Source organism: Tetrao urogallus (assembly GCF_951394365.1).
Source record: "Tetrao urogallus genome assembly, chromosome: 6".
Taxonomy (NCBI): Eukaryota; Metazoa; Chordata; class Aves; order Galliformes; family Phasianidae; genus Tetrao; species Tetrao urogallus.
In genome coordinates, this window is record NC_136819.1 from 13,731,224 (window position 1) to 13,744,502 (window position 13,279).

Below are 13,279 nucleotides of genomic sequence, written 5' to 3' on the forward strand. Positions count from 1 at the left end.
TGAAACCAAACACTGCTGTGACTGCATAGAGCCACAGCAGACTTGGATGCCAGGACTCAGCTTGCACTACTCACTCCAGCTAGAACAGGCAACCTACAAATTCACATAGACTTGTGGGTCAAAATGGAAGAAGGATCAAACTTTATCTATGAAGCAGTTGACAGTTCCTGATGCCACTGTATAAACACGTACACTGAGGTACAGCAAGCAAGCTGCTCCATAGCACTAGTGCGATAGCAGAGCAGGATAAGCACAAAAGACAGACTGGCTATCTGTCACTGCACTTCAGAGCCATAAGTTTCATGGCAATGCCTACCCAGGTTTGTGTAGGCACTAGCTCTGCCAGGCACAGTGCCAACTTTTAGCCCCACAAAACTGCTCGTAAGTACCCACACTAACAAGGTTTGCCCTTCAGAAGCTTTGTTAGGGCACAGATCCCTACCCTATCATGGCTATCAGAACCAACTCAGACCCTGCCAGCTGGCAAGAGGACAGGGTTTGCAGATATGGTCCTCTAACTCCACTCTTACCGAAATTTTATCCAGCCTGATACAGCAGTCGCAACACAAAAGTAATTCACATTTCAGATGTGCAGCAGAGATGCTAGCATCATTTAAAACCAGCTGGATTGAAATCAAACCTCTAAGAGATACTAAGTGGAGAGAAAGCTACAGCCAGTAAACCTCATTGCTTCATTCAAGTCCAAGGGGTGTTGGTAGAGCTAGTCTCTTCCTCTCCTCTTCTGTAAACAAAGTAAAATGAAGCTGCCAGCAAAGCTGGCAGTGGAGTTACAAGGAAGGAGCAAACTTATAGGCAGTCTTTTTTCCTTAATGACCAGGCTATTTTTCTCCATTTCATGTATTTCAACTTATTTCAGCACTTTAACATGAAGACATTGCACCTGTTGTGCTTTGGGAATGAAAGCACACGCTGTCTGACTTTCCTGCAGCTATATTATCTTTACCTAGCACTGCAATAGTGCCACTTCCCTTACAGCTATCCCATAAAAACCCCTAATTTTTCCCTGTGTTTATCATAAAATAAATGGGAGAACTGGAAAAAACAAATACTACTCTCATTACTGTGGCCTCTCATAACTGTATCCAAAAAGTACTTGAAAAGACGTGCCCTGTAATACTGGTCTTCTCTTACAAACTGCATGCTAATCTCTGTGGCAAACCCAAATTTTATTCTGGTTAATTATTTACCACCCATGGAGCACTTTACTCCAATAGGATTTAATTCCTGCCTTCAGTTCCTGCCCCCAAATTGCACGATTTTCCCTAGGCTGATGTTCAGCAGAATACAAAGCCTCTTCTACCTGCCAGAGAATAAAGCATTTGGGAGATGTAGGAGTGGGGGCCGACAAAGAGAGGCACCATATAAAGAGAAAGCAACACGCAAGTCTGCTTAACCAACAGATGCAGTGTTTTGGAGAGATTCCAATGAACATACAGAGCACCTCATTCTAACAATGACATAAGCACCATCAGACTTCCATTGCTAGGAGCATGGAATTACAGAGTACGAGAACCACAGTTACAGGTGGCAGTTTCTTCCAGACATCACAAGATCTTTCTTTCCTTCTGGAACTGCATTTGTTTTGAAGCCAGGTGCAGCCAGTAAACACCATAGCCAAAGGCAGCTGATAGATTGGATCGAGCTCCCTATTGCTGGCTTGAATAAGCAAGTTTAAACGAAACTATTGATTTATTTGTTTTCTCCTGAATAGGTGGCAATTGAAACATAAGAAACTCATAGAAACATCACTTTTAACAGAGAAGATAGCATTGATAAAAGCAAACAGGAGGCACAAAAACATATTTTTTCATATATATTCTTAGGATCAGTTGCACTACTGTAAAAGATAAATTTAAATCTTATGCTTTAAGCTCATAATTGCAGGAAAAAAGACAGAATGATGGCCTTAACCTACTCTGCAAAATTCTTGCCAAGTGCTTGCAAAATTCTGAGAGCACCTGGGTGCGTTGGGTAGGTTATTGTACATCACAGACTTAGCTGTGAAGAAAACAGAACTAAAATTCATTATTTTGGGTTACTCCACCCGCAGCAGCAGATTTACTTAATCTGGATGAGATTTTTGTTAGCTTCTCCTTAAGGTCGCATTGATAAAATAATCAATCAACATAGGCAAGCACCAATTGAAAGCATCAACTAAGTTTCAGTGTAGGGAGGAAGAAAAACTAAAATTCCATTAAGTCAGAACAACAACAACAAAAAGTCTTTAAAATACTTAGAACATGTATTTATGATATTTTTGCTCCTAAATTCACAAAGAGAGGAGAAGCAGTAATTAGAACCCCTAGAAATCCATAAAATACATATACAACACATCCACTGTAGATACACAGGCACCTCACTGAGAAACACTGAAGATATGTCATGTTTGAAGAGTGAGCCTGTGTGGTTTCCCTCTCAGATTCAAATCTACCTAATGGAAGTCTCATCTTTCCCTCCCTCTTAAATCCTTACAAAATACAGAAGTCACCACAGAGAAATTTCTCTTGGAGGACAAAAAAAAAAACAAAACAAAACCTGTTACTATCTTACCTATGGGCTAAAGAAAAGCCTGAAAGAAACTCAAAATAGTCACATGCTATCATAAAACAAAAGCACACTACTTATAAGACAATCTACTCTTAAACGAGGCTCAAAGGCTGGGACAAGGAATATCCTTCTTAGCGGTTCTCAATGCCACAGCCACCACCTGTCACTTGAGAACCAGATCACTCAACTCTGTTAAGATCCTAACAGGTTGACATCTCCTTGCATTCTTAAACTGGGAAGTTCTTGCAATAAAACCCTTCATCCCCAAGATACGAGAGAATTTATCTCATAGCATGCCCAGGTTCAAGTCTCACTACAGAGCAGTAACAGAAAAGGGGTGAGGAGGAAGAGAGAGGGGGAGGGAGGGAGGGAGCAATCTGCAAAATAACAGGAGTATAGCAAATGATTTCAGGCAACTCTGTCCAAGATCCAGGCCTCCGAGATTTGCTGTCGAGGATAACAAGCCTGACTATTCTGAGAAAGCTGAGAAAAACAAAACCACAGTAACAACAAGAACCACCGCAGTAAAAAACAGTAGAAAGTAGTGAATAGTTCAGATCCACTTCATGCATGCTACCAGGTAGAGGTTAGTTCTAACATACCAGACGCTTTCTAAATTTCTCTGTAGAGGGATATAAAGTGTACAGATCCACTTTCCAAAAGACATCTAAAGCACACAAGATATTTGCTTCAGCAACAAGGTTGTCACTGCTTATGATTAAGATGCCAGAAGAGTACAGAAAGGAGACAACTCCTTTGAAACCCTGACAAAACTATCAGTTCTCCTTGCCATGTGAGAAGAGTCACCCACACACAATCTGGTAGATCTCTATCAGCTGCTAGCTGTTAAATCAGCCCGTAAATTCAGACATGGTGTATTCAAATACTGATCTATGACACATATAACATCCCAAGGAATTTTGCTTGTTTCAATAGCAAGACAGAACAAGCTAGATGGGAAAGAACCACATCTTGTTACTACAGTAACAACAGAAGTCTTAAAAGTTGACTCCATCTGATTCAAGTGTACAGCAAGGATCAGTAGTGGAAAGAAATATATGCAGAACGTACTCTCATGTGCCCTAAAATCCCAGTGCCAAAGACATCTGGCTGTTGCACGGAGCATAAACATGTCATCAGTAGCAAAGGCATGTTTAATAAGTCCATTCTCAAAAAACTCAAAGGGGTTTTTGGATTGAACTGGGCTGAAAGGTGTAAAGGTGCTTCAGAGGAAGAGCCAGAACAGCTGTAGACAAAGAGCATCAATCTGCCATGTCACACACATGCACCTAATATGAGTGAACTCAAGTACCTCAAGGTACAGAAATTGTGGACTCCCACTATTAGGACATACCCTTTCAAGTACTAACACACACTCCTGGACACCTGTCCCACAGCAAGACCAACTATGCTTGGTATATCCCAAGAAATACTTGTCCGGCCTGAGCTTCCAGCTTGCCAGAAAAGATATTCAACAGCTTTCCCAGACAATGTAATGAATTGCTGCACTATCCTTGCCATTGCCATGAGACAGTTGTTCCTTAAAGGAAAAATCCAGATTATGCTATAAAGACCATTGTATGCCTTACCTGTTTCATTTATTGAAGATCAAACCACCTATCCTGCACTCTCCTAGTGGTTTTCTTTACAGTAAGCTATGATACCATGTTTTCTATCTCTTACTCTCCCTGGAGATTTTTTTTAGTCGGTCCACACATTTGTGGAAGTACATACTCACAGCTTCTGTTTCCTATTCACATAGTGCCAATTTCATCAGCAAATTATTGGCGTAAGTAAACAAGTATCAAGAATCTGATAGAAGATACATATATGTATGTATGTATGAATAATATTTACATATAGGACAACTTCCCATTTTTTTTCTTTACTCTCCACTCGTAATTGCTACAGTGGTTATGCTCTTTTCACAGTACCTGACCTTTTTTTCCCCCCAGTCTGCTCACTTTCTCAGTCTTCATCTCTACAGTGAGAGCTGGCAAATGTTTCATACTGAAGCCAAAAAAATAAAACAGACTGCCACAAAAGTCATCAAGATCACAATATTTGGCAGTGCAACAAGCAATTGACAAGCCCAAGAAGGGCTAAAATTAAGACAAATACAGCAACAGTCTTGCATTTATAAAATCTGAAGGCCTTGTTTTCACCCTCGTGATTCCTGTAGCACTCTCCTCATTCTTACTCTTCAAACACAGTTATCCAAATAAGATCATGCCATAACAGCAAACAAAGCCACAGAGAGCTCTCTTGAACGAACAGAACTATGAAGGCATACAAGGAACATGACTGCTCACATATCTCTACCTACCAAATGTTATATACACAGCCAAAATGGGGAGCTCGGCCTGTTTAGCAGTAGGATGTTGGATGATCTGTTGACAGAGGAAACACCGAGTGAAGAGGTTTATTTTATTTTCTGTGAAGTGTTGAGATAATGCATTATCAAAATTTTCTGGTTCACTGATAAGATAACAGCACATAATCACATTAAGTTTACTCACGCTATGGATAAAGCAATACACTTTTATTTATTTGCTCGTTATCTGGTTTGACCACATTTCAGTGTCTTCCAAGACAGTGAAGCATGAATAACAAAGTAGTAAATAACAAACAAAATGGATAATCTCACAACCAAATCTACATACGAAGGGGGCTAGTAAGAAATGAAGGACCACATGCCTATGCTTATAAATGATGGATAAAGCTTTTATTTCACAGAATGAAAACAACACTGATTCTTAATAGGATCAGCATAGGATGTTTTCTTTTATTTTAAAGCCATACCACAGAAGATCTTTCCTTTTGTCTCCTTCTTCTCCCTCTTCCTTGCCTTTCACAGACAGTTGGTCAGAAGCACTCAGAGAACATAAGCATGAGCAGCAGTTATTTCCTGCAGCTGTTCTCCTTTGCTCTACTTCTCAACATCCTTACAAGTAATAAGGCGCCTTTACTTCAGCTGTTAGTTGGATGTGGCGAAAGAGAAGGGTCCAGCCCAAGTGGTTCAGCTAGGAGAGGAATAGCTATTGCAGGAATTAACATTCCTGGAAGGCAATTCTTTACTTCACAGAAGGAGATATGTTCACCACAAGCTGCAAACTTGGTACCAGGGATGAGGAAAGCTGTGGTCATTGCCACCAGCAGCATGCCTCTGCTGTTCAATTTCATGTATGGAGAAAAACTACAGAAAAGTCACCTGATGGAAACTTCCCATTTCACTCACATTCTGTTCCCAGACAATGAACCAATTTTATCTTCCTATCCATTAAAAAAAAGTCTGTTGCATTAACGTCACAAGAAAAAATACTGTTAAAAATTTGAAAAAATTCAGATGTATTCCCAAGACTTGAGGGAGTGCATCTGCAGAAGGGATTACTGAATTCCAAGCACTGGAGTTCACTGATGCCCAACCTTACTAAGAACTACGTATACCTCATTTGAATAAACTCAAATCAAGTTATATAACAAAGCATTTACTTTTTAAATAACCCCAGCAAAAAAAGATAAACCAGAAGATAAGGTTTTACTCCTACCTATGAAATACCTTTCAGTTTTCTATTACAAATATGACCAAACGTTATTGTCAAATGACATCTGAGTTCATTGGCACTAGTGAGATTTATATTCCCATTGAAAACACCAATACGAAATTCAAAGGTCAGGATCAATATTTGCAGAAGAAAAGAAATGCAGAAACCCTGTACCAGGTTTATTTTGGCTTCGGTTAACATTTTCATAAAACACTAAAAACATCATATTGGCTGTGAAGAACATATAAAAAAAAGTAATAAAACTTACACCAGGCAGATTGCTAAGAGCATCTCGAGGCCATCTAGTAATTTGTAGTATAATTTCCCATATTCAGTAGCTTATAGCTTTCAAATGAACAAATGTCCATGGCTGTAGGTTATGGTGGTTATGGTATTCCTCGCATTCAGTCCCTGCATACAGAGACAACAACAAACAAACAAGCACTGGAAGGTTTCGGACAATACATTAACTTACATCACAGGCAGATCTGATGCTGGGGCAGTTCAGAAGTAACGTTTGCTTTTATCATGCTGGTTGTCCTAAGCTTTGAGAAAGCTTTACCTTACCCTGCCTACTTTTTCAAACTGTGAATTTTCCAGATTCTAAGTTTTCTTTTGAAAACTGTGGGTGCTAAGGGAAGAAACTCCCTTTTAAGAAACGAGCAGTCTCTGTTGTGACATGTGGGGCTGGTAGGTGCTAAAAATACAGCTGTTACTACCATAGTAGAAGCTTGCAAACACGCGCTCTCCTATGACAGATATTATAATGGATCTCACAGGACCTTATGCTGATGAAGCATGACTGCATGAAAAGAACCAGTACATTACAGAAAAACCTCACCAGACATCCTTCTTCCCAGCCTCTAGCTCAAATAAGTGTATCCATTAGGCTTATTTGCAACTGGCAACTTTCCAATTTATTTGAAACTCGTGTTGGACCTCTTGATGGCAGAAGAAAACACCTTGCCCCCAACAAGAAAGTAGTTTACAACTGAAACTGAATGAGCAAGCACTCACAGCTTTTGTGTTCAGCCACCAGAGCACATTCAACAATCTATTAACACACAAAATTAATGAGGTACTGCAAAGTTTACAGTCAGCAAAACACTGTGCCTCTGCATAGCCCCCAACAGCATATGTTGGCACTGCTGTTTGCAATACATCCGCTCAGGCACTTGGAGCTCAGCCTAATTAGCTCACTGCAACTGAATCCCAACTTCAGCTTTGATTCAATTGCGATGAAGGTTTTGAAAAAGGCCTATCTAGACAGCCTTACATGTTTGGGTTTTTTTCTTTTTCCTGGAACTAGAAGAGCTAGGGCACAGAAGTGTGCCAGAATTGCCCAGCCAACCATTTGACAGACATAGAAATGTGAATACTGCACTTACTTGTTTTCTTAAGATCATTCATGTGCAACTTTTAAAGCTAGAATAATTATTCTCCCAGAGGAAAGCAAACACAAGAGAAGAACTCAGAGTGTTAAATTGGAAAGATGATTGGAAAAGAGAAGAGAAAGCCTACCTGCAGGAAAGCCTGCCCAAATTGATAACATTTATCACTTCTTCACGTCTTCACTGAGCGTTAGCATTCTGAAGTTTACAGCTTTCTGCTCCCATCAGCTACTCAAAAGCTTGAACATCATCAGTAAAATAGCAAAGGCTCTTTTGTCCCCACAGTTCCCCTGCCTCATGCAGTTCCAAGCTCCAAGCTTCTGTCAAGTCACAGGTTGGGAAATACAGCACAACAAAAGAGAGAAAAGCTGTATGCTGGCCAACACAAATACTATCTCTATTGCACAAGTCCGAAGAAGCATCTTCATGCAAAATTGTAGCAAAACAGCTGTATCGTGTCATGCAGCAGCAGGGAAGGAAGGAGGAGAAAAACAGCTAAGTTCCTTCTGCACAATACCTGGGCTGAACAAAAATAATTAATGTTATAGCTGTCACTTTGTTCACACAGCATGAAATTATCATGCTCTGTTCATCTAATAAGATTTAAAATGCTATCGAATAAACTTTTCGTCTTCCTTGAAAATATGTGCTGTACATGACTGGACACTTTTGGTAGGATACCAAGTCAAATTCTGGTGTTAATTACACACTTTTTCTGGACTACTTCTTCTCCAGTATCACTGAGGGTACCCAACGTGCGAAGAAACTGATTTCAAAGCCCTGTATCAGAAATCTGGCCAAGACTCAAAAACATCAGTATCTGAATGATTGGCAACAGAGCAAATCCTGCAATGGCAACTCCTAACCATGAGCATGCTGTCTTACGCATTCAGCCAGCTTGGTAATGGTCCAGGCAAAAGCTCATCTCCTCTCTGGGAATAGGGAAAGATTTCTTTCTGGTTCCTTTTATTTCACACAAAAATGTTACCGGACATACTGATAAATGCAAAGCACTAAGTTGCAAAAAGTTGCTCACTTTGCTGTGAACAAATCACTCGATTTTGTGAGAAGGCAGGAGGAAGCTACATTTGTCACCTTGTTTCCACTTCATTTTATCCAGACACACTCCGTGAGCAGTAGATTTTGAAGATCTACAAAACCCTATTTTCCAAATAGTCACCACCTTGAGCTATAGGTTTCACCAATGCTCAGCAAGTGCCAGTGAGTATCAGCGGGTGCAACTTTTTCCACGTGGAGAAATTCAATGACACCACTTTGTTTCATCCGCACTTCCGTGTCAGACACTATTTTGCCAGACTGCCTCTCTGCTCCCATCGGTCACACATCAACAAAATGTATGAATATTGGTGGGAAGGTTCAACCTCTACTGCCATACCATCAACATCCATCTGCCTCTGATGTCGTGGGCCAACATAATAAAATAGGAGGCGTTACTTTCGGAGCAGCCCACATAGCTGCCTGTTTTCCTCATCTCTGAATTCACACTTCTGAGTTGCCATCTGCCTTTATAGACAGGTCTCCCAGATCCCAGCCACCAGCCAGCCCAAGCTTATGTAAACACCTCAGGATTCAAAGAAAATTCAATCACAATCACGGCTGATTAAACCGAACATATACAAAAGCAAAGTAAATTGAAATGGGTACATAAATCAATGCAAAGATAAGATAGAGGACTTATCTTGCATGGCAACATAAGAGAGTTGCAATACATGAACAGACCAATGATCCATCTACTCGTGAGTTTTTTGCACTGATAATGGCCAACACTTCAAAGAGCACAGGAAGTCAGCACACAGTACATGTTGCCAGAAGTTATTTGCCATACAGAAGACTAAAGAAAACACCAGAAAGCTCATAACTTAAGTTTCTTCAAACACATTAAGACATGTGATTTAGAACTATATACAGAAGGTGAAAAGAAACCCATCCCTCTTGGAAATCTAGGACTCATTCTTTACGGTCATTTCCAACACAGAAACAGAGCCTCGGGATTTCGACGAGTGACTATAAAGACAGAAATTAAGATCCTTTTGCCCCATCACCTCTTCATACAGCCTCAAAACATGATTGGCTAATACTGTAGGACATTTCACCACTCAAAGCCAGTATCTCAAGGCACACAGCTAAGATAAGTGTGATAAGATGCCCTAGCTCCAAAGGTCAATGAGAACAGTGGCACCCACTCATTCCTTCACCTGTGACCAAACCTCACCACAGGTTTGGTGGCTCCAGAAGGACATTTACATATAACCATGCCACAGGGCAAGCTCTGACTCTGATGTACAAAATCCAAGTTCCTAAGCAACCATCAGTTGTGTTTACAGAAACTATGCATGTAAATTTCCAGCTCTTTATTTGCACAGGTAGAATTCAGCGTACATATACTATACACTTTGTGTATTTAAATGAAATTCAATGCAACATTGCTGATGTATCATTTCTGCTAGTATTTCAGTCAGGCCATTTACAATGGCAAATTAATAGCCCTTTCTCCATTCCTTCTCCCCATAGAAACTATTGCTACAGCTTATAGAAATCGAGTATAAATTATGTACAATAATCCATTTATTATTCTGCTCGCTCAGGAGTAAATAAAACAACTCAGAAGAGACTTTTGCAGAGCTCAATAGATTTAATCAGTGACTTTGATATCTCATTATCCTGGGAAATCAAAAACATTACCAAGAGAGAAAGAACACGCATTTCACCTCTTAGAGAAGAGGTTTTCATATATTGTCAATCTGTGTGATAGTCAGGAGATGTAGCTTTTCTTGCTTAATAAACAGGCTTTAAACAGCCAGAAGCACAGGTCCAGAAGAAGATACTTTGATTATTCTATAGATATCCTTTAAGTATAGAATCCTTTCAGTATATAACCAAGAACATAGCTACATACTCTACATGGTGTAGATGAGTGCAATAGAGAGAAAATACAGACCACTGTACTCCTATCTTCAGGCAACATCTTGGCCAGAAATCTACCTAGTTTTGGTCTTTATTCACTAGTTTAACATTACTCTGTAACACTGGTCCTGTTCTGCCTTCTTATCCCCTGAATCTTTAAGAGAAACTGAGACCTCTCATGCAATTGAAATCCCCAGAACAAAGCAGGAGGCAGCCAGCAGAGGGAATGACAAAGAGGGTCTAGGTAAGTGACATCAGTATCTTGAGCTGATTTTGGCAAGGGACTTCTGCACACAAAATTCTAACAAACCAATGCAGAAATCAGGTCCCACATCTCCTCCAGAACAGCTTCCCCGAATCAGATCAACTGTCTGCCTTTCCCGTTAATTTTAATCCCAAGCTCATGCACTGCAGGAATTAAGCAACCAATACTCAACATCTTGCTGGCAGCAGCGGTACTCAAAGAGAGCATTCCTTGGTCTAGCAGAAAGTAAGAGAGTTGGAGGGGTATGGACCGAAGACCAGAAACCTGAAACATTATCACAGGTACAGAGTGTGCAGGCTTATAGGCCACAGAAATTAGAAGATGTTGGGATGGTTCAGACTGGTACAAACTCAATTTCCTCTGCTGGGGGAAATCTAAGTGGAGCTGCCTGAAAACATACAGACCACACTTACAGACTGCCTTGCAAGAAACACATCAGGACAGGAGTACACCCTGTCCCTTTAAAGCCCTAAGACAAGGAACTTGTGCAATGCTTAGTTAAAAAACTCGAGAATATTTGCTATTGCTGTCATTCACCACTGCATCAAAAACAGTTCTACTGGAAAGAGGGAAGCACAGGGGTAATGCTCATAGCACGAATAGGAGTGTACTGAAGGAGAGGTGGGCAATGGGCTTGCTGTGCATATCCTAATATCCTGACACAGTCAGGATTAATCTGCACTGTTAATATTTGTGAGAACAGTTACAATTCAGGCTAGATTCCTACAGAAATAAATAGATCTAATAGACTTCTCCAGGATTTTTTTTCCTAAGATCAGCATTAAGATTTGAAAATTAGGTGAGATACTCAACGTGGTTTACTGCCTGCTCTTTTTACACACCAGAAAAGTGTCAATACTATGACAGAAGGCTGCTTCAGTCTCCTTTTAGGGATTTTCCTGTTCCTCAAAGCGTTGTATATTGTTCACAATTTGGCACTTCATAATTACAGCCGTTAGTTGTTTTGTCATCTAATGGCATTACGATCATCTGAAACAGAGCAGGACCCACAATTATCTCAGCAGCTGTATACAGCCAACTCCCACTGAAATACGCTCTGATTACAGCTGCTTCCTCTCCGCTAAAACAAAGTTGGTACCATTTACCTCACTTCAGAATCCCAAAATGTGGAAAACTGGCACGCGAGCCTCAATTTGCTTAGAAATAAAAGTTACTGTAGAATTTGAGATCTGAATATTTTCAAGATCACTGTAATTAAATTTCAACAGAAGTCTTTATCTTCAGGCTTGACTCATAAAATGCTATCACCTCAAGTTCTTGAAATAAGCACATATGTACGTAGGACATATAGGCATGCACATGTACGCAATCAGTCATCATTAGGGTCGGAGAAGACTACCAAGAGCATCTAATCCATCCATCAACCCATCAATACAGAGACACGAACAGGTCTCCCACCTTAGCCTGACCTTGTTCCCTACTTTTAAGACCTCTCGAGGGCCACGCAAACCTCCCACGATTATAAAGCACTGATCTCTCAAGGATTCGCTTGCAGAGATCCCTCCAGCAACCGGCAGGCGACGGCTGAGGGTGGGCACAAACCTCTGGTGACTACACTCAACGTTTCTAACTCGCTCGCAGCTCTAACATCCTCCCAGAATCATCCTCCTTCCTGACTGAAAATAGCAGCGGTGGCACTCGGACCAGGGAGAACTAAAAGTCGGTCCAAAATAGAAAAAGCGATGGAAATTAATTTTACAAGGGCAGAGCGTCCCCTCCGCTCAGCCGCGCTGCTCTCCTTGCAGGAGTACCGTAGCGTCATACACCTACAGCGCGACGGCACTGCGCTGAGCCGGGCAGCAGCCGGGAGAGGACGCCGCTCCCTCAGGGCCAGCCCCAGGCCCCAGACGCAGGTGGGTAGGACGAGGGGCGGTTACTCACACAGTGAAGTGGTACACGAAGCACTTCCAACCCGTCGGCCGCTCCAAGAAGTTGTACACCCGACCTTGGATGTTGCTGCGGCTCAGCAGCGGTTTGCGGAGGCTATAGATGGAGACGCGGGGGTCCAGGCTGACCGGAGGCCGCGAGCTTTCCGCGCCCACCACCACCACATCGCTCTTCACGTGTGGCGGCCTTTCCCGCGTCGCTCCGGGACCGCTGCCTGCCTGCGGCCGCCCGCCCTGCCCCTCGGGGAGCGGCGTGTAGTGGGCGTTCGGGACGCTCTCGGCCAGCTCCAGCGAGGGGGGCTTCTTGCCGGGCGTCATACTGCCCTTCCTAGGCAGGGAAAGCCGGCCCAGGCTCCGGCTCTTGTGCTCGCCCGGGGGAGAGCTGGAGGACATGGCTGAGGCGGAGGCGTCGGGGCTGCGCTGCCGCACGGTGCCGCCGGCTAGAGCCGGGTGTCCTCCCGCCGCTGCTGGCCCGGCCCCTCGGGGGCGGCTCCCGGCCAGGAAAGGTGAGGGGGAAGCCGAGACGGGGCGGATCGGAGCGTGGCCGTGCCCTGCCCGCAACCCTGGGGCCGCCCGCCCGGAGGCGCTGCTCCCCACACCTGTACGCACACCTGCAGCCAGCAGCGCGCACGCGACCTCTTCTGTGGACGTCCTCTTCCATAGACAGCCGGGGTGCAG

General features: G+C 42.5%; 1 protein-coding gene across 1 annotated transcript in view; it reads right to left on the minus strand.

The window, feature by feature from the left end:
- Positions 1-12,994, minus strand: part of KCNQ1 (potassium voltage-gated channel subfamily Q member 1) — a gene marked incomplete at both ends in the record, with an annotated part of 327,746 nt that extends 314,752 nt beyond the window's left edge. Inside the window, one exon of the mRNA XM_079537031.1 lies at positions 12,597-12,994. Within this exon, the coding sequence (XP_079393157.1) occupies positions 12,597-12,994 (398 nt within the window). The remainder of the gene's footprint in view (positions 1-12,596) is intronic.
- Between the last annotated feature and the right edge of the window lie 285 nt (positions 12,995-13,279).